The 27,891-nt window shown below is 37.6% G+C and overlaps 1 protein-coding gene across 4 annotated transcripts; it reads left to right on the forward strand.

Moving 5' to 3' along the window:
- PTP4A2 (protein tyrosine phosphatase 4A2) lies at nucleotides 1–26,575 on the forward strand. 4 transcript variants are annotated; one of them, XM_025278526.2, is made up of 6 exons: nucleotides 1–142; nucleotides 14,634–15,333; nucleotides 17,530–17,622; nucleotides 21,511–21,641; nucleotides 22,973–23,047; nucleotides 24,021–26,575. In XM_025278526.2, the coding sequence occupies exons 2-6, from the start codon at nucleotides 15,238–15,240 to the stop codon at nucleotides 24,127–24,129; spliced, it is 504 nt and encodes a 167-aa protein (XP_025134311.1). In that variant the 5' UTR covers nucleotides 1–142; nucleotides 14,634–15,237; the 3' UTR covers nucleotides 24,130–26,575. The 4 variants fall into 4 exon arrangements, with proteins under 4 accessions (XP_025134311.1, XP_044793922.1, XP_025134312.1 ...); XM_044937987.1 differs by lacking the exon at nucleotides 24,021–26,575 and adding an exon at nucleotides 23,382–23,473; XM_044937986.1 differs by lacking the exon at nucleotides 1–142 and adding an exon at nucleotides 2,343–2,366.
- Nucleotides 26,576–27,891: the final 1,316 nt, after the last annotated feature.

The following is a 27,891-nucleotide window of genomic DNA, read 5'->3' on the forward strand; positions in this document are numbered from 1 at the left end:
GGTGTCGCGCGCCGAGGCTGGGGGGGAGTCGTCGCCGCCACCGCTACCGCCGCCGCCGCCGCCGCCGAGGTGACTGAGGAGAGAGGCGCCTCCTCGCTCCCGCCGCCGCCAGACTTCAATGCCCAGTCCCCAGCTCGCCAGCGTGAGTTGCGCCGCTCCCGGGCGGCCCCCCGCGCCGCCTCCCGGGGGCCTCGGGGCAGGGGAGGGCGGGAGGCGCCGCAGCCATTAGTGCAGGCCCGAGACACGTCCCCGGAAGGAGGGCCGGGCCGGGGCCGGGGGCGGGGGGAGCGCGGCCGGGAAGCGTGGAGAGCGAGGGTGGGGGGGGGGGGGATCGCGCGTGTGGGAGGGGAGAGGAGCTAGTGCTGTGTGCAAGAATGTGGAGTGCGTGTGGGGGGGAATGTGCGTGCGTGAAGGCGAGAGTGAGTTGGGGAACAGGGCTGAGTGTGCATGTGGGGAGAGCGTGGCGGGGGAGAAAGTGCAGATGGGGGAGTTGGGGGGCTATGTGTATGTGTGTGCGCGCGCGCTCGCTTGCAGAGGAGAGTGAGGGGACGTGTGAGTGGGGGGCGGTAGGGGCTACAGTGTCAGGAGGGTGGGAGGTGAGTGTAGGGGAGAGGGAGCGGGGAGCATGTGGGAACGAGTGAGTAGGGGGAGAATGCTTGTGCGTGGGAGAGTGGTGTAAATAGGGAGCGTGAGTAAGTGGGGGAGGGAGAGTTTGCGTGCTAGGGGTAGAGTGATGGGCGGGAGAACGTGAGAGCAGCGTGAGAGAGAGCTGGGGAGAAGGTGAAGGGCAGGCGGATGAGGGAGCGTGGAAGTGTCTGCCTGCGATTGTCCAGTCTGTGAGCAGGCATCCTTGGGGGCCATCCTTGATCGTTTTCTAGGGCCGTAGTGAACCTGGGTGTCCTGGGTTAGGGAGTTCTTTCCAGGAGCATCTTGTTCCTGGGTCCTTGGGTTCAAGTATGAGCAAAGGGTACAGAAGTCTATTCCAGTGGCAATCATTTTCTGGCCCTGTGCCCCCCCCCCCCCCCCCCCCCCAATATTTCAGAACATGGACATCAATTTCCAAATTTGTCGAGCACATGATTGGTTGGCATCCCACCCTAGTCTGGGTTCTGAAAGCTAACTAAAACAAGTTTGAGTATTGCCTGGGATCCTAGACTCTTGCCTTTTGAGTGTTCAGATAGACACTTGTAAAGTACTGCTAGTTTTTCAGGTGAGAGGTGTTTTATTGTTAGGTAAATATATAAGAAATGTGTTTTAGGTTTTAGCTCTTTGCTACCCTTCTGGAGAGAAGCTTTTAAGAAATAATAGTAATAGTAATGGTGTAGCATGTTGATGATGAAGCTCAATCATAGGGTAGTTTATTATTTTCTAGAATTTTTCAAGAAATGTATAAAATAGCAGTTCTAGCATCATTGTATGCATTCAGCAAATGGTTTTCTGTGTGGAGTCACCAAGTTGTAGCTGCTGCTGGATTAAATCTGGTAGTTACTGGCTGCCTTGCTCTGTGTTACAGAGTCGTTCAGACAGGAAGTCAGTGAAGTTATGCCTTATTCCACATGCAAAAGGAAATTAAGGCTTCATCATCACTTGCCAGCATAATCATTGTGTTGGTGAAGATGATGAAAAGTTGCTTGCTGGTATTCATTTTAAAAGTAGTTTCATGTTGTATTGTGAATGGATTAATCATTGCCATGGGCTTTTCCAGATTCTTGTGTTGTAGAAGGAAGAAGGGGTTCTTGATGAAGAGTGCCTTATACGGATTTTATACTGAAATGATGAGAAGTCTCTTAGAAGTTGGAAGTCTTTTCAGTTCATGCAAAGAGTAGTGTGGTCCTTTTGGTATTAAATGTGATAGAACTACAAGCAAAAGCATTCCTATGTAATTAGAAGTCAGAAATTATAAATTTCTTAGTGTCCTTTTCTTGATCATTAGCATGCTCTCTACTTTGAGAAACAGTGAGTAGTATTGTTATCATTCGTGGGTGACTGGATTAATTAGTATTAAGTGCCTACTGTGTACCAGGTGCTTTTTATACTCTTGTTCAGTTCTCACAGCTACTATTAAAAGGTGGTAGGTGTTCTCATTTGCATTCATTTGACACATATGGTTTCTATTTGCCAGACTTTAGGGATACAGTGATGAGCCCTCATTGACTTACAGTGATGAAATGAGGCAGTATGGAGACTCAAAGAGGTTAATTAACTTGTCCCAGGTCAAAACGTAAAGGAATGGGAGCTAGATTAAAAACCCAGGTCAGTCTGACTCCAAAGTCTTTGATTTTTCCACTATACCATTAACTTCCCTCATGCTAGGTTGTCTGTCTTTGAAGTTTCTCGTCCGCACAGTGACCTAGCAGCTTGTACAGGTAAGAGGTGTTGAGGTTAATGCACAAGACTGAATGGCTGGAGGCGAGTAGATCTTTAAGGACATGCTGACTTGAGGCTCTCTGGGGCCTAAGTTAGGATAGGCTTTTATGTGGGTGGAGATTCTGCCTTGGAACTCACTTGGGGCCTTAGGGTGTGTGCTTTGAGACCGAGTTTTTATGAGGCACCTGGGATATGTCTGGGAGAGAAAAGTCTGATTAAAGAAACCCAATAGACTTTTGTGTTTTTTATTTTGGGGGAAAGAAGAAGAGTGTATTAATTGGGTCTAAGAGTCACAGAAGTTGCCTTTTGTAAAAATCTCTCTTCAGCTTTGTGATATATTTACTTCAGGAGACTGAGATTGTGAAGAAAATATATATGAAAGTACTTAATTATTTATAAATTGGACTACAGATTCAAAGTGTTATTATCACTAAGACTTTACTACTGAGGTAACAGTTTGTTATATTTAGTAGCTGGAAAAGGCTGCTAGCATTGTAGACCACCTTACAAATGAAAAATTGTTTAGAACTGCTGAACCGCGTATATTCTGACTCAGAACAGCAAAAGTCAAACCACTCCCTCTATGAGTCAGGCAACTAATATTTAATTTGAGCGAACCAAATTTATAGACAGAAACCATTTACAACATCATTGAACTTTGGTGGCACTAGGGAAGAGTAAATGTTTGACTGCTTTTGCACATACTTTTAAAAAAATCTGAAAGCTTCATATTTATGTTTTACTTGAAAAGACCCTTGTATGAACAAGGAAAAACATTTATTTTTATTCACTTTGTCTTTAAAGACAGTATTTCTATATGAAGTAGTTACAGAACACTTTATAGTTTTGAGACACAAAGTTGAAATTTAATGGAGATATATTTTAGAGGGTTTGACTGTACTTTTGTTGTTGTCGGAATATGGGATTGGTAACCAGTGAAGCCTCTGGAAAAAGCATTTACAAATAAGATGCAGAGGAACAATACATACATTTTTAGCTGTTGCTCTTGAGTGAAACTTTAGAGGGAAGCCCAAGTTAGGTTGATTTCTTCAAGTGCTGTCGCATCAGCTCTGCTACTTAAAGAAGTTAGTGATCTTTAAAAATTTCAAGCAACTGGAAATCAGGACCGGTAGTTCTGACATACCAGACTTAGTTATGTTTATTGAATTAGGGTGGTGGCTTGAGATTTTGAGGTCTTGGAATACTTGTGAAGTCCAGCATGCTTTAGGTTTCAACATAATCGTCTCAAGAATCTTCTTTGTGCTGAATCACAAATCATATCATTTTAAATTCATAATAACCCTGGGAGTAAGTAATGGCATCCTTCCAATTTTGTAGATGAGAAAATTGGTTTAGAGATCAATTGTTGAATCCTAGTTAAAGAGTATCAGTAAATAGATGGCAGTGGATTAAAAAAAAAATTTTCCCCTTGGGGCTTAAAGTACTTAAGTCTCTTTCTAACTCTCCCCCCACCTTCCTCAGTTAACTCTAGTCATTTACATGAGTTGTGTAGGAATTAGACGTTAAGGAAATTACCTTTTTCTTTGCTTGAAATTTAGTATTTAGTTCTTTTTTTTTTTTAATTAAGGATACTTCAGTTACTTTTTTTGCTCTTTGGGGCATGTTGTTTGAGATTTTTCTCAAGATACTAGTTGGGTTATGTAGAAACTAATGATTATTCTCTTAAGTTTATAAAGCAAGAGTCCTTGATATTACAGTTCAGGTAATTTTGTATCTTGGGTTTGTTAAATAAACAGATGCCACCAACTAAAATTACTTGGGAAATGGTGATTTGAATCTGTTACTTTGGAATATTGTCCATTTTCAGTTTCAGAACTACTGTATATATATAGAGGTGTCTGGTTGCTTTCTCTGGTTAGCCTTCATTGTATTGACTGAAGCAGGTTCTCTGGCTCCTTTGACCTGGGCTTGAAGCCTTACAGGACTGCTTGATACAAGGCTCAAGTGGATACTGTGTCAGGAATCTCTCCCTCCTTGGAATTGTAGAGGTTTAGGCTAAACCAGAAAACTGTCTCTATGACGCCTTCACGGGAGAAGCTGCACAGCACCGCAGGCTCTGTCCACTGCCAGTCGTTCCCCTGTGGGGCTCCTGGAGCCTGTGTGAGAATGGAGCCCATCTCCTGCACACGCTGAGGTGGTTTTTCCTGCCCTGTTTGTTTAGTCAGTGTAGATTTACAGTGCATAAACTCTTTGCCAAAAAAATGGCTGAGGGGTTGACAGATTATAGCAACAGCTTTATGTGACTTGAATACAAATATGTTTTCCTTGCCTGCGCTGATTTTTTACCCGTAGATTCTATAACAGCATCCACTCCATTTTAAGTGGCATAGAAACTAAATTTCATCATTTAAATATAAATTTACATTACACAACATTCCTTTTTAAACTGTAGAGAATTTTAAGATTAAGCTTTTCTGTGACCCTTTCCTTGCTAGTTGAGCCTGTTTTGAAAAAATATTTTGACCATTAGAACAGTCTTTACCTTTTAGAAAATTGGTGTATTTAATTTTCTTCATAGTATTTCTGGGTTGAAATTTCATTCTTCTCAGAAAATGTTAATTCTTTTGGCATAAAATGCACACATGATATATTTGCTTTAGCAGATCAGATAAATTACTTTATATTTTTATTTCTGCAGTGGTCAAAAATGTTGGCTCTTAACTAATGTATTGTTTGACAAGAATTCAAATTCACAATCAAGTCTGCTTTCTTCTAGTTGTCTTTAAGTTTTGAGATTTGAGCATAACTTTTTTTTGCAGTCTTTCACTGAAAACATTCACCGTGTTGTACCACCATAGTCTTTGTAGATTGGATTTATATACACATACTGATATTTACTGTTTTTAATAGAAAATTGGTGAGTTTCCTTCTTTCCATTATCAGTGAAAGCCTATCATGAGGGAACAGAGTGACTGGTTGGTTAGTGCAGAAGGATATGAGTCATCAGCAGGATTTGTCAGCAAATTGAGAAGGATATGATGGAAAAACAATAGATTCTAGTGGCATTCTTCATTCCACACATGTGGTTACAAACAGGTTTCCTCTTGGTAATTGGTTTAAATCATTCAAATAATTTAGATCTTTCTGGATGAAGAGCACATCAAATTTAAGCCATAGCCTTAACTCTGAACTGTTTTTCTAGTGAGATGAGATATTCATTTAGAGATCATCAACAAGTAGAATTTAGTTAAATTTTTATCTGTTTACTAAGAAAAGAATTCAACTGTCAGGTAGATTTTAGTAAGCTGAGAGGCTATTTTTGTGAAGCTTGCTGGTAATTATGGACCCGCTTAGTAGATCAGGAGATGCCCACCAATATGGCAATATTTGTTTTCTCTCAGTGAGCCAAGAGTTACTACTACTCTGCTTTTAAAATCCCTAAGAGCTTTTATTGCGTTTGAATTGGTGTGAAATTCTCAGCATGGTCAAGGCCTCCTGAGAGTTATTTAACCCAAGACTTAGTTCCTTTCTCAAGTCGTGCTACCATGGCCTGTCACTATTTCTGCCAGTCTTGTCATAAAAGTTTTATCTTTCCTAAGTCTTAATCCCACTCCATTCTACTCATGCTTATTTTGTGTCTTCAAAGTATGTAGCATTAATACTGAAATTGTAATACCCACCATCAAATATTTTTCACCCACATGTATTCTCTAGGATCCTGATTAATATGGTATGCACACAGAGCCCCACAAATGCTTTCTTTGTAAGAGTAGATGACTGCGTTTTAGTATCATTCCGAACTGGTGTATTCTCTCTCACTTCAGTAAGCATTTGGAGGAAGAGGACATGAAAGATGAAATTTTGCATTCTTTAAGTGAGAAGAGAGGGAAGGTGAATCCATGTTGAACTAAGCTGGTGAGCAAAGAATAATAACCCCTTGGCATTATAGAGGTATTTCACCCTTTTTACTTCACATTTACATGTAATGTGAAACAGCTGCCTTCCCTGTATGGTTTCTGAAGATTCTTGAACGTTGCATTTTATGAAAATAAACATCAAGTCATTATTGGGCAATTAGTGGATAGACAGTATGTTTTAAAAGGCCACCAGCAGATCCAAATTGAATGATTTGGGTTCTTGTCTGTTTATCTTGTACTATACTCAGTGCACAGAGAGATGGCTGAGAAGTATAATGTGATTTATAAGAAGTTTAGGAGAGGAAGTGAAGTGTAACTGACTTAGGGGAAACTTGGACCAAAATGCCCTAACAGCAGAAAAGTTTCTGGGGCTCAAACAAAACTTATGCTGACAAGATGTAATTTGGAATGTTTTTATTCCATATCCTGTACATAGAGAGCTTCCTTCCCCGATTCTAGTGGTGGATACTTGAAGAGGACCTTTAAATATGCCCAATAGTTTAGACAGAATGGGGAAATGAAAGAGTTAAGCTGACCCATAAACTGCTAAGCTCTGAAACATATATTTTAAATAATGCTAACAATAGCCTGGAAGTTTTTGCTTTGCATGCTGCTCCTGTGCTGTAGGTTATTTTGAAAGGTGATTCAAATAACCTTTTCCCAAGTATCTATTTTGCAACCTCAGGGAACTTGCAGCTGTTATAGTCGTTCTAACTGTCCTGATATAGCTCAGAAAACATTTCAAAGTGGTGTTGACAGGGTGAATTCAGGTGCCCTTTTGGATTTTTACTTCTGAGTTTTCTTTATTACAATTGAAGTTCAGACTCTCAAATACATTTCTTTATAATGAAGTAATTCAGTGGTTCTTGGGTTAATGTATGTATAGTGATAAACTAAAATAAAATGATTAGGACTTAAATTGTTCTCCAGGAAAATTATTTAGCCTTTTGAGATTAAAGAAATAAAGATGGAAGGAAAGAAGAAAACAAATATTAATATTTAATTTTATGGGAATGCAGCTGAATTTGAAATAGTTCCCTATTCCATATAGGAAGGTACTACAGTTTTTTAGAAAAAGAAGGTGCTTAAATTTTGTAATAAAGAGGCTTGGGAGTCTTGTACATAAACTGAAGTCTTTAAACATAAAGCCCATGGAGAGTATAGTTATGATACCTTTGCCTGGAAATGGAAGAGAATGAATAGAATCAATTTAATAGAGCTATTTAACTTAAATCTTTAAAAGAGTCACTGAAAAAAATAAGCTTATGTCCAATACTAGAATGATGTTTTAGGATGTTAATGTTTTTGCTGGTATTCAAATAATTTTTTTTAAAAAGTGAAAATTGGCCATAGTGTTGTTATCTCCATTTAAATTTTATTTCTGGAAGGAAAAATATTTAACGTGTTTGGGCAAAGAGATTCAGCTAGAGAATTGCTAATCTTTAGAGGAACAATGAAGTCCAAAGTTGAAAAGTAAATATTTTCAAGTGTGGCATGAAAATAATTTAATGCAATTTTGGTATTACAGTTATTTGTAGAGGTAGGAATTACCAGAAAAGGACAACTGCTTCTAATCACCAGAGAACATACAAATTTAAAAACCACTCCCTTTTCATTTGAGTGGAAACAGAGCCCACAGGACTCAAGAAAAGAACTGGTGCTGTCCTCAGAAGCGGGTGTGATTGCTGGTTAATTGCTTTCCTTTCCTTTCTGAGTGGCAGGCCATGTATGTCCTGCTGGTTCTGAAATGTTAAGATATTTTCCCACCAACAAGGTCATAATTTCTTTTTATAGAACTGATTATTGATTTGTGTACTGGAACTTGATTCTCAAGTTCCCTCCTTAAATGAGGAAGTAGAGAAGTGGGAATAACCAAGGGAGTGACTACAAAACTTTTTTTTTTTATCAGTAAGAAGCATGTTGCTATTTTTAGCTTGTTTACAGATATTTTGGATCCTAATTTGTGTAGAATTTAATGATACCTCTTTATCAATTCCCCAGGACTGTAGTCAGTAAGGGAAGAGAACTAACATTAATTTGAATCGCCTTAAGTTTAGGTTGCCAAATGGCATCTGCTTTTCGTTTGATAAATGCAACAATAGAGGGAAGAACAAATATTAGTAGTACAGAGAGTAGAACTTTGTTTCTACGGGGCTCTGATGAGTTGGGTAAGTTATGAAAGATGAGTAAAAATTTCCAGTTTGAGACCAGTTACCCAGAAGATGAGGTTTTTTTTTTTTCCCCTACTTGACGTTTAGTTGGTACAGTATGTGTTTCAGGTGTATAATGTAGTGATTAGACGTTTAAATACGTTATGAAATGATCACCTCTGTAAGTCTAGTAACCATCTGTTACCATAAAAAGTTATTATAGTATTATCGACTATATTCCTTATGCTGTATATGACTGACTTAATTTATAACTGGAAGTTTGTGTCTCTAAATCTCCTTCACCTACTTCTCCCAGGCTGTATATGACTGACTTAATTTATAACTGGAAGTTTGTGCCTCTAAATCGCCTTCACCTACTTCTCCCAGGCCCCTGCGCAGAAAAGGAGAGTTTAATTAGCAGAGTTGAGTCTTCTTTAGTTTACAAGTCTTAAGATACTTTTTATCTCAAATGGTCAGAATGCAGTCGATTCAGGAGTTCTTTACAGAGGCATTTCTCTGCTTTTCTTCCTTGATGGTTTTGAAGATTTTATGGTCTGTTGTCTGAATAGTCAGCTATCTGAGAGTTCTTAAGTTATTCAAGGCCTTGACTTTTTTCCCCAAGATCCCATGTCTAATCTTTGGACAAGTCTTTTGGAGTTCTACTTTAAGGTATATCTTGAAACTGATTCATATTCTCTCTTCTGCTGCTGTTTTGGCCCAGGCTACCATTATCTAGCTCCTGGATTGTAGCATCAAGTTCCTACCAGATCTCACTGCTTTTCACTCTTACTGCTCTTACATTCTGCCTCCAGGTAGCATCTAGAATGATCCTTTTAAATATAAGTTGTCACTCTTGCTTGAAACCTCTTATTTTTCTCTGAATAAAAGTCAAATGCTTTTGTTGGCCTACAAGGCCCTCTCTTTATTTCTCTGACCCTCTTCATTCCCCTGCCTTGCCTGTTCCAGCAGCACTAGTCCCCTTGCTGTTCCTCGAACACTGCAAGCATGGCTCCACCTCCTAACCTTTGCAGGAGCTAATCCCTCTGCCTAGAGTGCTCCCTCAAATGTCTTTTTGGCTCACAGGTCTAGGATAAAATGTCCCTTTTTTCATTGAGGCGTTTTCTGCTAGCCTTATATAAAAGTGGAATCCCCTCTCCCTTCTGACATTGCAGGCTCACTTGCTTTGCATTTTTCTTCATAGCAAAGGCACGTTTTATTTGTCTTTTTCTGTCTACTAAAATATAAGGTCCATCTTGGCAGGAATTTTTGTTTTGCTTACTGCTCTTGCTGTACCTATAAGAATATATGATACACATTGTGTCCAATAAATACTTGAATTTATGAATTCTTAACTAGCTAAATTGCAGGGAAAATGTCTGATCTTTAGTGAGAATGAATTTCTTTTGACAGATTATTCATACTTATTTTAAGGCCAATGCAGATGTCTTCAATGAAGTGAAATGAATTTGTTTTAGGAAAAAATTGTTGCAAGGTTTTAGTCTTATATGGGGCTTCCCTGGTTGCTCAGACAGTAGAGAATCTGCCCACAATGCAGGAGACCTGAGTTTGATCCCTAGGTTGGAAAGATCCCCTGGAGAAAGGAATGCTACCTACTCCAGTATTCTTGCATGGAGAATTACATACCATAAAACTTACCTGGAGTCTTATACACTGTATTATGCTTTCATGTTGTCTGCTGTAGAAACAAGCTGACTCAAATTTGCATGACTTCCTGTAGAATTTCTGGTAAGAAAAGTAAACAGTGAATGTATATTTGTTCTTTAGACCTTTGTTTTTAGATTTTATTTTCTAAGATCTAGAGTTCTTTATTGTATATTTACTTATAATGTGCAGTTTTAATTTGGTGAACACTGGCATAACCTATCAAATGGTTATTGTATCATTTACTTTAATTTAAGAATAGAGGTAATTCTCAGTGGAAAGCTTGGTGTGAGTGGTTTGACAGGATTTTTAAAAGGTAAATGCCCAGTAAGTTTGTTGTTTTTTCACTGAAGCATGTCCGACTCTTCTCTGACTCTATGGACAGTAGCCTTCCAGGCCTCTCTGTCCATGGGATTTTCCAGGCAAGAATACTGTTGTGGGTTGCCATTTCCTTCTCTAGGGGATCTTCCTGACCCAGGGATTCAACCTGTGTCTCTTGCATTGGCAGGTGGGTTCTTTACCACTGAGCCACTAAGGAAGCCCCTCAGTAAGTTTGGGTTACATTAAATGGGGCTGATTTTGTAAAGTTTCTCATGCACTTGAATTCTCTATGTTTGAACTTAGAATTAACAGTTGCCAAAGCAGGATCTGAATTTTACTCAATAGTATCTTTGACAAAGAAGAAAGCTGTCTTTCTGGAAATGTGTGGGTACAGACTTGTTGGGGACAGAGGGACTAGCCCCCTTTTGAGGCTCTTTGTAATCCAGTGACCATAGCAGTTAAGGTTGTAGTGGAATTGTAAATCATTGTAGAGTTCTTTATCACCCTAGAATTAAAAATTAAAAGGACTTGCCTGGTGGTCCAGTGGTTAAGATTCCACAGGTTTGATCCCTGATTCACATGCCCTGCATGGCGCAGCTAACAAAAAAAAAAGAAAAAAGATAAAATATTAAAATTAAGGTAAAAACCCAGAAACTGTTCAGAAGGCATATATTGTAAATCATGCTCCTTCAGCTTCAGTCGCCTCCACCCTGAGGCAATCACTGTTAGCCTCCTCTCTCTGTTACTTTCCAGATAGTCTGTAGGAATGAAAATACATTCAGTACTCACAAATATTTCTTTATATATTGTTCATATTGTAAGCACCTTACTCTTTTCACTTGTTCTTGTCTCTTAGCCATCTTTCCATATCAGTTTACATTGATCTTTTGCTTTTTTTTTAATCTCTGTGGTTTTTTATTTTAACATTGTGCCATAATTAGATGATAACTTGTATTATTTCATGCATTTTGGCTTTGGGGTCTCATCTGGGTAGATGTTGCCGCTGCCAGCTGCCAAGTCGCTTCAGTCGTGTCTGACTCTGTGCGACCCCATGGACTGCAGCCTACCAGGCTTCTCTGTCCATGGGATTCTCCAGGCAAGAACACGAGTGGGTTGCCATTTCCTTGAGTATTGACACTGGATATTTAAACTTGTAACATACGCTCTTCGGAGTTTTAAGTGGTCTCTGTTGTGTTACTGATTTAGTCTTACTGGCAGTGCACAATTCTAGCTTGGTAGGCCTCTGCTTACTTGCTCTTTAGCCCCCTCTTTCTACATTCTTCTTTCTCTTCCCCCCCTTCTCTCCCTCTGTAATTTAAATGGGTTTCTCTGTCACAGACCATCCTTTCCAATTCTTCAGTGAAGTTACATTCTTTTCTTCAAAATGGAAATACTGGCTGGGAAATGGAAATATCCCAAATTGAACATTTTAAAAGTTAGAGTTGATAACAGATAAAGGGTGAAGGAACTATTTGGATGTGTATTTGAATTTGATCACTGTCAAATAAACAAGCCTCTTCTACCATTTGGTAAATTAAAACAAAAAAAATCAATTTTTACTTAAGTAGGTAGAGCAGAATCAATGTTAGAAAACTTGAGAAAGTTTTCCAGTAAAGTCTGCAGGTGCTGAGTTTATGCTAAAATTTACAGCTTTGTAACTTCTGAGTACTTTCCAGCTGTGGTGGGTTGTTGATGATTTTTTTTTTTAACAGACTGTTTGCTTTGCATTCTTATGGGTGTCACAGAAACTAACATTAGTTTATCTGAATTGACAGGTGCAAGAGCTTTTAACAGTTAATGTGTAGTTGAACTTGTGGGGGAGGGGAAGCAACAGAAACTTGGCTTTTATCATGTATCTGTTAACTTTGATAGGCCATATTGTTTCATTTGGCAGAAGTTTCTTTGCTGGGGATCTCAGTATGGTATTAAGAATTGAAAATCTGGGAATTCCCTGATGGACCAGTGATTAGGACTCAGCGCTTTCACTGCTACAGTCTGGGTTTGATTCCTGGTTAGGTTACTGAGACTAAACCTGTGCGGCCAAAAAAGAAAAAAAAGAATTGAAACTAATAATAAATTATCCTTATCCCTGGAAGTGGTCCTTTCAAAATGAGCCTGGAGGAATAAGATGGGATGAAGGTTGTTCTGTTTGCTGAGCAGACAAACACTGACTGGGTAGAAAGCTTAATGCTAGAGCTGTAACCTGTTAAGCCTGGCCATCACTACAGTGCTGGTCTTGCAGTGTCTTTCTCAGCTGACACACTCTCGCTATGATAACATTAAATGAAGGGATTCTAGCAGGTTAGAATTTCACTGTATTTTGCTCTGAGCTGCTCACAAATCATTGTTCTTTGAGTAGTTACTTAATAATCTTTTCTCCCCTTATTAAAAGGTCAAAGAATTGCAGATGAACATCCAAGTAAATATCTGAATAGCAGTTACATTGTCATGAATAAGACTATGACTTAAAAAATAAGTGGTTACCTTCATTAGTCAAAATTGAAGGAAAATAAGACTTGGCTTCTTGTCCTTGATCTGCTACTAATTAGCAGTATGGTCTTAGTTAAATCTTTTTAATTTCTCTGAATCCCAAACAGCATCTTTTTTCTTTGTTTTTTTTTTTTTAAGGTCAGTGTATTTGATCTCTTAAGTTTTGCTAGCTTTAAAATTCCTTGACTGTGCAAGGAATCCTCTGTGAAATGTATAATCTAAAGTGGCTGTGTTTTAGGGTTACCAGATAGAATTATGAATGAGAGTGATGGTGTGTATTATGTTTTTCTTAGTTTGAAGGCAGAAGTTTTGTTTTCACAAGTAGTGGATAACTGTTTGCTGGGGTATTGAAATTTTTAAGATTCCTTTTTTGACTATCTTAAATCTTTCATATTTTAGGAATGTTTTAGTTTCGTGCTTATTTCTATGGTAATATGATCAGAAGTATGTAATTTACAAAATAAAATGTTATACAATATTATAAAAAGGAGACTGGAAGATAGAAGGTTAGGCTTGAAAGCTTGAGGCTTAGGTTCATTCTTATCTGTTTAAATTTCTCCCTTCAGGTGCCTCTGTCATCATCTTTCATCTGGTCACAGTGATCTTTATTAGAGTTCTAAGTAAGCATTTACTGGTGGCTTAGGGAAGAGGCAGGTAAAAGAACTTAGACCTTGTTCCTGTTTCCAGAGGAATTTATGATTATGTTGATACACTGACTGAGCCAGCTATACAGATTACTGTTTTGAAAATTCTGCCACTTCTCTTCTTGCCTTGTTTTTAGTAGGAATTAATATTTGGACAGAAGACTGCTGTGTGAATCAACCTTTAGATGCCTTTGTACTCTTGAGGCAGTGATATGTGAAATAGTAAAAAGATAAATAGAACTAGAAATGAGAAAACAGGAGTTGTTCATTGATTGAGTCAGCTGGCATTGTGGTGCCTTTGAAAAAATATAGGACTTAACAGAAGACTTGAGTGAATTTGGGCTCAACTAATTGATTCACCTTAGGCAAGTCAATTCACTTTTCTGAACCTCTTACGTCATTCTTCATAGGTAGTTAAAAACTACTCAGAGTTGTGAGGAAAAGAAGATAATTTCTTGAAAGTACTTTTTGAACTGATATCATATTGGGGCCAGTGCATATTTTTGTATAGAAAGATTTAAATCCTCATATGGAATTTTGGTAAATATCCTTTATCCATTTATAGATATAGTTTTAATTAGAAATCGTTAACATCACAGCAGAAAAACAAGATCATTGTGAACTTTTTAATGAAAGAGGTTTAATGAAAGAGGTTTTAAGTTAAAATCTTTTAATTATTTAGAAATGATTTTTTAAAAAATCATAATCATTTAAAAATGACTTGAGTTAGAAATCTTATTAGTACAGAACTTTATTGAACCTCATTTTGTAAAAAGAAAAGCATACTTTTTTGTGTATGTGTTTACCACATGGCAAGCATGATCCTAGTTCCCTGACCAGGAATTGAACCTGTGTCCCTTGCAGTGAAAGGGGAGTGAAAGTGTGGAGTCTTAACCATTGGACCGCCAGGGAAGTCCTTGGGCATACTTAACTTTTGAATCTCTGATTTTTAAAAAAGTCTTGGTATATACACTTATCCTTTTATTGATAGATGGCAATAGTTTTGAAGCGGCACCATTTCAGATGTCTTGAGCTCATAAAAAATATATTCTTGACTTTGGGCATTGTGTTTACTATGCTGTCAACCTCCAGTTCATTTTACTTATGCTTTTCTCCTCCAGGTTTTTCGTTGGAATATACGTTGCACATTTATGGCGATTCTGAGCGTGAGGGCAGACTTCTGCCAGGCTCAGCACAGCGTTTCCGCTGACAAGTGAGCTTGGAGGTTCTATGTGCCATAATTAACATTGCCTTGAAGACTCTGGACACCGAGATTGGCCTCAGAAATAGTTGGCTTCTTTTTTTTTTTTTTTTTTAATTGCAAGCATATTTCTTTTAATGACTCCAGTAAAATTAAGCATCAAGTAAACAAAAGTGGAAAGCGACCTATACTTTTAACTTGTCTCACTAGTGCCTAAATGTAGTAAAGGCTGCTGAAGTTTTGTATGTAGCTGGAATTTTTTTGTAGTCTGGAGGTATCCATCAACAGACATTGAGGCCCAAGTTGAATTTGGATTCAAGTGGATTCTAAATACTTCTGCTTATCTTGAAGAGAGAAGTTTCTGAAAGAATAAACAAGTTGAATAGAGAAAACACTGATTTAGGCATTTTAGTGGTCTTTTTAATGTTTTCTGCTGTGAAACATTTCAAGATTTATTGATTTTTTTTTTTCCCATTTTCCCCATCACACTCACACACGCACGCTCACACTTTTTATTTGCCATAATGAACCGTCCAGCCCCTGTGGAGATCTCTTATGAGAACATGCGTTTTTTGATAACCCACAACCCTACCAATGCTACCCTCAACAAGTTCACAGAGGTAAGATTGTAGCGTGGTCTACCTTTTGGTATATAATCCACCTTTGATTTATAGGTTAAGTCACGTTAAAAATTAACACCGTTGTAAAGAAATCTTTTACCACAAAGCCATTGATTTCTGTGGTTGAAGTATGGATGGTCTTTGTTTGAATTGAGCTGAATTAGTTAAAACAGATTTTTAAAAGAACATTTATGGAATTTGGGGATATCTTAGAGATATCTAGTACTGTGTTTTTTTTACTGTATCCTTTCAAGTTGTTAACAGTTCTTTTGTTACACATTCAGTAATAAAGGTAATTAACATTTATTGAATACTTAGTATGTACCCAGCACTACAATAAGCAGTTCTATACACTGTATCATTTACTCCTTACAATAACTCTATGAGGTATAGGTACCATTGTTTCCCTCTTATAGATGAGGAAACTGAGGTTCAGAGTGATTTAGTAATTTAGCGATTTGTCTGAACGCACCCAAGTATGTGGTGGAATTATCTCTGACACTAAAACCCATTTCTGCCTCAAATGTTCTGACCACTTTTGATGAAAAGCTACTGTCAAACAACTTAGGAATAGTGACCATCGTATACATGTGTCCAGAAATTTGGGGGAGGGAATGGTTTTAGAGGCAGCATTTTTATGTCAGATCCTGCATTTTTTTCTGTTGGTAGTAGTAGAGAAACTTTTTATACTTTATTCAACAGGCATTTGAATGTAAGCTTTTAAATCATTCTCAGATTGTTCAATCCCAGTGTGATTTCTGTTGATATATTTATAAAGTAGACTTGGAGAGCTAGATGAATGCCCAAGGATCCTAAATCTACCTCTGTCACTTTACAGATGGCAAAACTGAGTTTAGAAGAGGTCTTTTGACTTGCTGAAGGTCACGAATATTTACCATGAAAAATTTGTATTGGAACCTTTCAATGAACAGCTACTGTAGAGTTCATTTTAATGGGGTTTTATTTGTGTTTTGAAATTTTTTAAAATTCCTGACTCAATATATAGCACAGCTTCCCTGAGTCTGTTTTATAAACACAGCCTTTCTGTGAAAAATAAAGTCTTTTACCAATTAAAATAACTTTTCTCTTTAGATAACCAGATGATTGACACTTGTAGGATATCACTGTTCCTGCTTATTTATATGTTAGTTCTCTGAGCTTCCTAACCTTGTGTGCACGGTGTCCAAGTCGATTCCAAGCCTGTGTGCCCTCAGGTTGTTCCATCACCTTTAAGCCTGGCTGAATTACATGATACTATTTTCAGCCTGTGGATTCCTTGGTCATAGACTCCTGCGACTATAAAAAGATATTGGTGGCATTGCTGTAGGGAAACTTTTACATTGTTTTTTGGCCACACTGTGCAACATGTGGGATCTTAGTTCTCTGACCAGGGATCAAACCTGTGTCCCCTGCATTGGAAGGAGGAGTCTTAGTCACTGGACCACCAGGGAAGGCCCTATAGGAAAACTTCTAAAGAAGCAAGAATTCTGGCTATAATTATTTCTGTGTTCTTGACTTTGTAATATAAACCACTTTCTAAACTTAATTTCAAAATTACTATTTCTTTAATTTACAAAAAGCAAAAAGCACTTACTACATAAAAAATCAGAAGATACAAATAAGCAAAAGACAATTTAAAAATACTTAACTATTGCTGCCTGCTATCTAGACATTTTTCTCTGTATTTATGTGTATATTTATAAATATACATATAGATAGGATTACACTGTGTATTTAAAACAGAATTTCCCCCAGCCTCCTTAATATAGCTGTCACAGTATTCTGTATGAATGTGCTATACTTTCTTAAACCGTTTGCCTGTTTTTGGACTATTAATATTTCTAGCTTTTTACTGTCTCAAACAACATGTGCTGAACATGCTAGTACCTAAATCTTTGTGTATATCTTTAATTATTTCATTAGTATAAATTTCCAGAAGTAGAATTTTCTAGGCCAAAGTTTATGTGTGTTTTTAAAGGTTTTGTGTTATGCTACTAAATTGCCCTGTACAAAAGTGAGTCTTATTGATGCTTCCGCTGTGAATACAAGAGTGTCCATTGTCTATGTTGTTATAAGAAGAATGATTTTGATCTTTGTTTAAGAATGAAGTCTCATTTCAATTTATATGCATATGTTTTTAAAGCTTTAATTGCAGATTCTAAAAACAGATTTCTTTATATTTGTTTTCCTTTAAAGGAACTTAAGAAGTATGGAGTGACAACTTTGGTTCGAGTTTGTGATGCTACATATGATAAAGCACCAGTTGAAAAAGAAGGAATCCAGGTTCTAGTGAGTGTGTAGTGTTCTGATTTTTCACTACAAACAAGTTGTACCTTTCAAACATAGATATTTTTAAAACTTGGCGCTCGTTGTTTGTTTTTTAAACTTACAGGAGATAAAACAATCATAGCAAACTAGTAAAATTACTTTGGGTTGGCAATTTTGTTCATTTGTACCCTTAAAATCTACAGATGCAGAGTATTTTCAACAAATAAAAGGCAGAATTTAGCATACACTTATTTTAAGAATCAGAAATTTCATTTTTCTCTAGGCAATTAACATGATATTTAGCTTTTGTTTCTAGGCTACTGGTTTGAATCTAACTTTTCCATTAGACATTCTTAAATCACATGGAAATATTCTCTCTCACTTTGCAAGTACAGATTGGTTACTTAATATTTTATATTGTAGGAGTCCAGTTTATATCGGACATAGGATAACATGTAGGAGACAAAAAGGTGGGAGAAAGGAAAAGAAGGGAAAGGGAGAGGCCATCTTGCTTTAGAGTAATTAACATACTCTATGATATTTTTTTGGTAGGTTTCTAACAAGCCTTTTTATGATTTGATTTCTTTCATAGTTCAGTTTGAATATAGTGATTGGAATTATTTTAAATTAAGTTTCTCCTTGCCCCCTAAATATTCTATTAGTGGAAATAGGAACCTCACATTAGGTGAAATTTTATACTTTATTCTCTAAAAAGTTGTCTATATTAGAGAAGCACGTATTTGATTGACCCTGTAGTCTTGGTGTCTTAGAGCTGTTTGACATGGTTGTGGGAAGGCATTGTAGTGCAAAGACAACTAGAGATTTTTGAAATGATTGGGTAGTAAGAAAGTACTAGGCAAGGTAATGGTACAAGGTTATGTTCCTGTTTTTTGATTGCATTGGTTACTAGTTGAGAAGGCAGTTGATGCAAAGAAAATGAATGTCCTGTTGGTAAGGCAGTTGTCTCATACCTGATCCATCAAGTTTCCTCACCTCCACTTTGGTGAAAACATAAAAACTAAAAAACCAAACATTATGGTTTATTAAGAAAATGTATTTTAGTAGTATGACATGGTAATAATACTTTGCTTGCATTCCTATTTCCGAATGGCTTTAAGGTCCTCTGGCTGGATCACTGGGAATAAGTATAAACATGGGTAAATGTAGCCCTATGTTTAAAAAAACAAAAACAGAATTTTAACTTCTGAAATTAAACCAAAATACAAGTTCTTTTCCTGTATTGTAAGTATGTTCTTTAGTGGGTAGATGAGAAATCAGTTTGTTTTGACAGTTGGCAGGGTGAGAAAATGAACTGCAGAGTGACCGTAGTCTGTTTGAATCAGTAATGTTGGTAAACACCTTTATAAAATAGAAAGAACTAAAGAACTTGAAGTAGTTTGTAGAAGATAATGGTAGATCTGAGATTTATTCCAAGCCTTTAAATCTAGCCTTTTGTTTTGAAGAGCTATGATCAGGTAAAATGAAAGGTCTAACTAAAGCTTGAAAAAAAAGGGACATTTAGAATTAAGCTTGGAATTTCTTTTTTTTTCCTAGGCAGAAATTTTAATTTAAGTGTAATCAATAATTTACTTTTGCTAGGTGAAGATATCCAACTTGAGACCTTTCAACACTTTGACCAGTGTTCTTGTAAATCAGAGGCTTATTAGAAAAGACTGATGGTTTCAACCATGTCAGTTTGAAGTTCAGTTCAGTTCAGTCGGTCAGTCGTGTCCGACTCTTTGCGACCCCATGAATTGCAGATGCCAGGCCTCCCTGTCCATCACCAACTCCAGGAGTTCACCCAGACTCACGTCCATTGAGTCAGTGATGCCATCCAGCCATCTCATCCTCTGTCGTCCCCTTCTCCTCCTGCCCCCAATCCCTCCCAGCATCAGAGTCTTTTCCAATGAGTCAACTCTTTGCATGAGGTGGCCAAAGTACTGGAGTTTCAAGCTTTAGCATCATTCCTTCCAAAGAAATCCCAGGGCTGATCTCCTTCAGAATGGACTGGTTGGATCTCCTTGCAGTCCAAGGGACTCTCAAGAGTCTTCTCCAACACCACAGTCCAAAAGCATCAATTCTTCGGCGCTCAGCCTTCTTCACAGTCCAACTCTCACATCCGTACATGACCACAGGAAAAACCATAGCCTTGACTAGATGGACCTTTGTTGGCAAAGTAATGTCTCTGCTTTTGAATATGCTATCTAGGTTGGTCATAACTTTCCTTCCAAGGAGTAAGCGTCTTTTAATTTCATGGCTGCAGTCACCATCTGTAGTGATTTTGGAGCCCAGAAAAATAAAGTCTGACACTGTTTCCACTGTTTCCCCATCTATTTCCCATGAAGTGATGGGGCCGGATGCCATGATCTTCGTTTTCTGAATGTTGAGCTTTAAGCCAACTTTTTCACTTTCACTTTCATCAAGAGGCTTTTTAGTTCCTCTTCACTTTCTGTCATAAGGGTGGTGTCATTTGCATATCTGAGGTTATTGATATTTCTCCCGGCAATCTTGATTCCAGCCTTGTGTTTCTTCCAGCCCAGCGTTTCTTATGATGTACTCTGCATATAAGTTAAATAAGCAGGGTGACAATATACAGCCTTGATGTACTCCTTTACTACTCTAGTGGATTTTTGATAGAAACTGCTCGTATGAGTCAGTAAAGGCATGTTTTATACTACTGTTTCTTAACCAGATGCATTTCAGAGTTTTAGAGGAAGTGAGCTCTTAACTAAGATACTGGTTTTACTGGTATTTACAGTTAAACTCGAGCGACATTTATGATAACAACACTGACAGCTGTTTAATTATGGGGTATAGTTGACAAACGTAATGTGCTGCCGTGGCTCATGGGCTACATGAGGTGCTCTAGTGGTGCCAGAGTAAGGGCAGGCTCAGTGTAGTGTTCTGTCACTTTTCTCTCTTTCCTTCTCTAGTATCTTAAAGTGTCCTTATGCAGTCTCACTAGAATAGTATTAAAAAATATTTCCAGGGTCTTTGCATTTCTGTCCTTGAAGCTAGATGGGAGAGAGGGTATGTAACTCGTGAATCTCCCTTCTCTCCTTTCTTCAAAGGTGACTTATGTTGATTTCTCAGAACCTTGTGTTTTGGTAACAAGGAAGATAAACTCCTGCCTGTATTGTGAATGCACATGGGGTTGGTCTTAATTGAAAAACAACCGAAATCAATGAATAATAAAGGAGAAAGAAATACTTGAGAAAATGGTATTTTCTTCTCAGGATTGTATCATGTGGCACTGTGCTTATAAAATGGGATATGTATAATTTAGGCAGAGCTTTAAAAATATTTGCTGCTTGACTTTTACCAAATACATATGTAAGCACAAAGATTGTAGTCTGTTTCTGTTATGGTCTGCTATTGGAAATTACTTATCAGAGAGTTTTGCTCTAAAGAAAAGATACTTGTAACTTAGAGCTACTTAGAGGGTTATCTTCAAAATTATTTATGTTTGTAGAGACCAGTGAGATACCAGTTGGTACACTTCTTTGCCAGACTGGACTTAAATCTTATTGACAGGTGTTGTGTCCTCTCTTACTTTGTCTCAGTTTTAATTTTAATTTTCTCTATTATGTCTAATTATTGCTCTATTCAGATAAGATGTTTGAAGAATGCTAGCCTCTTGTCACTATGATGAGAGTTATTTCCAAAGATAAAGCTGGATGCTTCTGATGCTGGCTGCGCATCATTGAGAAGGCTGAGTTGCTTGGCGCGCTTGAATTTTGATCTTGGTCATTTTTCAGAAGTCATCAGAATTGTGTGATTAAGAATAGGTACATGTTAGTACAGTTAGTGCAGGTAGGCCTCTCTTGTGTATGGTGTAGCTGTTGTGCATATTAGGATGTTCATCCTGGAGAAAGTATCAATTTAATTTCAAAGATGTTTTCCTCCTAGGATTGGCCTTTCGACGATGGAGCACCACCCCCTAATCAGATAGTAGATGATTGGCTAAACCTACTAAAAACCAAATTTCGTGAAGAACCAGGTTGCTGTGTTGCAGTGCATTGTGTTGCAGGATTGGGAAGGTAAGCTCTTCTCCTTTTGTCTGTGAATTCATTATCAAAACTTTTACTTTGGTAGAGATGTGTATTTGTTACACTAAATATTAAATTGCCTGAAAGGAAATGAGAGTAAAAGCTGGTGTCATGATTTCTCAAAGTAACTTAGGTTTCATTGTTTGTCTGAGTCTGATACTATACTAGATTTATTGGGTGATGGTTCTAAAGTTGTTTTGAAACTGTTTTAATGTAATTCTCTTATCTTTGAGCCAAAAATACAGCTTTAATTCAGTATGTTAGTTTTTTCTCCCCATTTCCAGTAATCAAAGGTTTAGGTCTTTTAAATTGACAACAAAGGTAAAATATCTTTAGATTTGAAGAATTTGTACATGGTTCATTTTGGTTTGAGATGAATGGGAAATTAATAGATAAAGAGCAGATGGTTAAACCTTAAACTCTTCTAAGGAAATGTATGGAGAATGAAAATTGACTTTGATTTTAAAAACTTTTCCCTTGAGCATTTCATGAAATGGTGTTGCAACACTCAACAACAGTAGATTAAGTGTCAATTTATGATCTGCACTTTGACTCAAAACATTAATGAAGGCTGCTGTTGCCTCATGGTGGTGGTGACTCAGGCTGTTACCTCTGCTCAACCCTTTTGTTGTTTTCCTTTTTGCAGTTTAGTACAGTTTCTTCTTCAGTGTCAAGAAGTTTCAGTTCTTTTCCTGACGTGGGGAAATTTTTTAAACTAATAGCTGTCTAGTTAGGTAGCCAGTCCAAAGTTAGTGCTCTGTAATGGACTTTTTAAAAACATTGTTTCATTTGTTATATTAAAAAAGAAAAAAAATATGTATATATGTGTGTGCTGATATAGAAAGCAAATCCTAATTACCAGTTCTCTGATAGTCCCCTAGCCCATAGAAACAATTTTGTTGAGGAAATCTAGCACTGTTTTCATATTTGGTGAAGAAATGATAATAAATTGGTTTGTAATGAAAATTCTGAGACACTCAGGTTAATACATCTGGTCATTTACTATGATAATGCTTAAAGATCAGTGGATTTTTGGTGATATAAAATGATGGGAAATTTAAGATACAATGTGATAATATTTTAAAGAGTAAAGATCTCTAAATAAAGGTTTAAATTTTTGTGCTTTTTACTAAAAATAGAAAATAACCTAGAATCTATAATTTAGATATTTTTACTATGTAGGGAAATATCTGATATTTTAGTATATAGGAATAAGGAAAGCTCAGGCTTTAAATACTTTTGATAATATGTAACCCTGGGTTTTAAAGACTCCTGTAATCCAAAGACCTGTGGTTAACTTACCAGGGAGTGTTTCTCCGCAGGGCACCTGTGCTAGTTGCACTGGCTTTGATTGAATGTGGAATGAAGTACGAGGATGCAGTTCAGTTTATAAGACAGTGAGTATGAAGTCTTATTTTCCGAAATACATAAAGCAAAATCATACAAGAGGGAGCAATTATAAAAAGTATCCAATTATAGTACAGAGTAATTTGCTGTCTTTGGCTTAGAATGTTGTTTGAAGATACCAAAAATAGCAAGCGATAAAAAGACTCACAGTAACACTCTGGCTCCCAGATTTAAATATTTTCTCATTTAGATGGCAAATTTGGACATTGTAGAATATGTCCAGTATATGACTTGAATATCTAGAAATCTTTAAAATCAATAGCTAGGTAATGGAGTTTCAGTGATCTAGTGCCTCTTTTAATAGATGTCCAAAATGCCTTCCAGATATAACTCTGTGACAAAGAGGAAAGGAAGAAACCAGAGGGAGTAATCACCTAGGACTCTGAAGTGACCTGTTCAGTCACAGAATCAGGATGGTAGTGCCCAAACAGAATCTTGACATCAGTCTGGAATAACAGGCTGTTTTGTTCTTTCTTTGGCAATTATTGTCTTGCCCTTTCTCTTTTTAGCCTTTTCTTACCAAAAAATTAAAAAATGACACTTGGTGACAAAGGGCATGAAATGTATGGTAGCAGCTCTTGGAAGGTAACGTGTTTCAAGGAATGTCATCTGTGTCTGCTGCTTTATATAAATATTTGCTCATTTATCCTAAATACTTGCTGCCAATTCTAATATGAAGAATATATTAATTGGGAAGAATATAGTCAGATGTCTTTGGATAAACCATTCTGATATTTATTAACAATTAATAGACTCTAATGAGAGCAAAGAAAATTTGTCTATTTTTCATTTAGGAAGGCACAGAAATTTCATTGTTCATTTGAGCCCTTTCTCATAGGAAGTGATATATGGGAAATATGCTGGTTTTCAGCTGTGTAGAGTTAGAAAGGCCATAGGCCATAAATACGCATGTCAGGCAGCTCTTTTTTTACATGATAAAGTTTGCCATTCTTGTATTTTCAGAAAAAGAAGGGGAGCATTCAATTCCAAACAGCTGCTTTACCTGGAGAAATACCGACCTAAGATGCGATTACGCTTCAGAGATACCAACGGGCATTGCTGTGTTCAGTAAAAAGAAGTGTATACGAAGGCTGACTTGATTGTAGCATTTAGAGGGAACTCTTGGTACCTGGAAATGTGAATCTGGAATCTTAACTGTGTCATCAAAGTAGTGATGGATTCAGTACTCCTCAACCACTCTCCTAATGATTGGAAAAAAGCAAACACAAATCCCTCTATAACGTGAATAAAATGTTTAAGAAAAGAAAAAGAGAAAGAAAATAGGGATTAATTTAGTGAAGAATGATTTTGCTTCTAGTGTTGGAGTTTGAATTTCTGCCAGGATTGAATTTATTTCAAAATCTCCTGTCTTTTTTAACTTTCTCAAAATAGGTCTCTAAGGAAAACCAGCAGAACATGAGCCTCTGCAGAACCATCTGTTTGGGGAGCACACTCTTCCATTATGCTTGGCACATAGATATCCCTGTTGTGGGATTTCTTTCTTTCTTGGGGGAGGGGGGTGGGGGGAGATTGGTATATTTTTCCCTTCTTCTCACTTTCTCCTATCCCTGTTTTTTTTTCCCCTGATACAAGTTGTAGGTGGAATAGGAGAAGCCCATGTTGCTGTAGATGTGTGTGCAGTCTGGCAGCCTTAAGCCCACCTGGGCACTTTTAGGAAAAAACAAACAAAAAACACCAAAAAAAAAAAAAAAAAAGAGGCAGTGACATATATATTGTATGATCCAGGTGGTTCTTAGTCTTTACTGATGATGGGGTATTCATGTTAGTTTCTTTTCTTGAAAACCCTATTCAGCATTAGGCAAAGTAGCCAGGAACTTTTTGTTTTGATAAACTTGTAGGGAAATGGCATTTTAGGAGGAGTCTCTCTTCTCAGAGAACTTAGCTGAGAGTCGAATTCATCTCTTTTCCAACCAATGAAGCTAAGTGGATGTCCCAGAGATGTTTGTTTCGGAAGGGGAGTACTCCAGGCCATCACTAAAGATGTGTCCAGGCAGAGCCTTAGTACACTTTCTACACCTTGTAGAACTGTGGGCTGTAGCATTACTCTGATTTTCTGTCTGATGATGTCAGAGAATGCTGGTAGTGTAAAGTTTTTTATTTTAGGACTTATTTGTACTCTGAATTTTCAGGAACAGTCAAAGGAGTAGCAGCAAAGACACAATATTTGAGACCTGAGAAATGCCTGAAATGGGTATTTTCGAAACTGCTCCCTATATGTACAGTTCAGTTTAACCACTGATTGCCTTGTTATTTTCTTACTAGGTTCTTTATGAGACTTAAAAAAAATTTTTTTTTTTTGCTGGTTCAAAACCAACAATGCCTAGTGAGTATGTGTCCACAGGCCATAACGGGGTTAGAAGAGAGACATAGAGCAGCAAAGGGACTGTGGCTAGTGCGGTGGTGTAGTGTCATTTCTGCAGATTCTTTGCTGGGTTTAATGTACTGATCTAGAAAAGCTGTTTTTCTGCTCCTTTGCTGTTGTGACCAGGCTGCATTGACAGAGCAAGTTGGATGATACCATCAGGGGTTCTTGCACTCTCCATTTGAATATTGCATAATTAATAGTGCTCTGCTTCTAAGGATTTGAATGGAGTCTTAGGGTCATCTTGTCCTGTTGGAATTTGCTATGCAGAGCCTTAAACTTCCCATTTTGTTAGGATCAGCTAGGCCCGTAGGAATGGACCAGGACCTTGTCTCACACTGATGATACCTCAGATGTTGGGTGGCTATGTGAACTGCCTATTTCCTGTGCCGAGCTGTTTTTGATTTTTAAATAAATGAAAATCTGTAGATTCTCTCCTCCCCTGTTCCAAAAAACAAAGCAAAATAATGCTTTTTGAAATTGTCTCTAGGATTTTAAGGTGAAAAAATGATGGTACTATCCAAAGTTCTTTATTTCAGAATCTGACAGTGGATTCCTTTAACATAGGCTCAAGATCAAAACAGCATACCCTCTAAGCTCAGATAGACTGTTGACTCCAAGGGTTTTGATCAATACCATAACAAACCTTTTTCCTTTGACATACTCTGGTTTTTGTTGTTTGGAGGGAGAGAAGAAGGGAGGGGGAGAGGAAGGGGGAAGAGAGAGAGAGAGAGAGAGAGAGAGTGTGTGTGTGTGTGTGTGTGTGTGTGTGTGTGTGTGTGTGTGTGTGTGAGCGAGCGAGCGAGCGAGCGAGTGTGCAGTATCCACCAGTAACAGTGCCTGCCTGAGTTAGGAAAATTACATTCCTGGTTCTGTATGAGGAGAAGGGTATGTAAAATAACATGAAACATTAGCCCTCATATTGTTTTAAATTACAGAATAATGTTAATTGTTCTCAAAACTGGATTTTCTTCAAAATTAAAAAATTTTTTTCTTTCGGATTTAATGAAGTATTGCTAGCTGAAGCCAGTTTGACATGGTGAGAGAGATGTCAGACTGATGAAAGGTGTGCAGCCTGATTTAAAACCAAACCCTGAGCCCTTTTAAAGAACAATAAAACATATTTTACATGCTCTTTGTCTGTGCATTTGTTCTCTGTCTTCAGGTTGAATTTCATTTATGTCTGCTTAGAAATCTTGGTATTCTCAAGGCTTCTTTTGGGTCCTGCTTATAATTACTATAAGAAGGTGAAATAATCAGATGTTGGCAAGTTTGAAGATTCATGCCTCCTGGGTGTTCAGTAAGGGCAGACTTAACAGTAGTTGGGATACATGAGGTTCACTTTCTGGTTCAGTTCTTGGAGGTAGCGCTGTAGGAATTCAGCATCTCGTCTCATCTCAAAGGATTTGTTTATTCCATAGAGTTTTGATGAAGCACTGAAACTTTTTACTGGAAAGCTTCAAGAACAGTGAGAAAGGAGGAACTTGATGTATCATTCGATTTGGGGGTGGGAAATCTCCCTTAAACTATGGGTGGACATCTCTCCATCCATCTGGATAACAAATTCATGGGTGAGGTACTGAGAATGAAAAAATAAGACACTGATCCCACTTTGGAAGACCTCTGTCCAGAAAAGGAGCCAGATATGTAGACAGTGGTTACAGAGCTATGTGATTTACAGTTCTCTGATCTTGCACTTCATGTCTTTCATTACGCAGCTTAGATTCTGTGGTCCAGTGTTAGAATCACTTAACTACATAGTCAATTGCCTTGCCCCATCTCTTGCTTCATTATACTTGCCTGGCTGAACTCCCATTTTTGGTTAAGATCAATATGGCACCTCTGCACGTTTAGTCAGCTGAACCTGCTGGCACAGTTTCTGTGTTTTAAAGGCACAATCTCAAGTAGACCTTAGTATCATCTGATGATCCTGTTTGCATTTCACTGTCCCATTTACTCTCTTGGTACTCTTGAAAACTAAAATTTTTCTAACTCGCACTCTCAGCCTACGACTTTTTTTTTAAACTTAGAAAATAGAAACAAATTCCACAGGCTCCTACCGTCACATCCTTGTCAGGAGTACTTTTGAGTAGTTTCTTAATAGTAGAGCCTTGAAGGGATTACACAAATAGCATGTTAAAGTGCTGTGACTAGAGCACCTGTAGAAAGAGGGATAATTCACTAGTAAGTATTTGAGCACCTGCCACATACTTACACTATTCTAAGCACTTAAGATATGGTGGCAAATAGACGCCCTTACAGGGTTTAAATTCTAGTGAAGATAGAGAATAAATACAAAGATAAGTAATACACTTTCAGATAGTGGTTAGTAACTATGAAGATACGAAGAAAGTAAAAGGGGTTATTGATGGGGTTATGTATGGAGTTAGATGGGAGGGTCAGGGAAGGTCTCTGATGAAGGTAAGGGAGCCTACTATGTGCAAATGCTGT

This window comes from Bubalus bubalis, chromosome 2 (genome assembly GCF_019923935.1).
Source record: "Bubalus bubalis isolate 160015118507 breed Murrah chromosome 2, NDDB_SH_1, whole genome shotgun sequence".
In the NCBI taxonomy this organism is placed as follows: Eukaryota; Metazoa; Chordata; class Mammalia; order Artiodactyla; family Bovidae; genus Bubalus; species Bubalus bubalis.

Coding starts and splice junctions, on each gene's coding strand:
- PTP4A2 (XM_025278526.2), top strand. CDS start 15,238: ATGAACCGTCCAGCCCCTGTGGAGATCTCTTATGAGAACATGCGTTTT. Junction 15,334..17,529: donor CCCTCAACAAGTTCACAGAG/GTAAGATTGTAG, acceptor TTTCCTTTAAAG/GAACTTAAGAAGTATGGAGT. Junction 23,048..24,020: donor GCAGTTCAGTTTATAAGACA/GTGAGTATGAAG, acceptor TTGTATTTTCAG/AAAAAGAAGGGGAGCATTCA.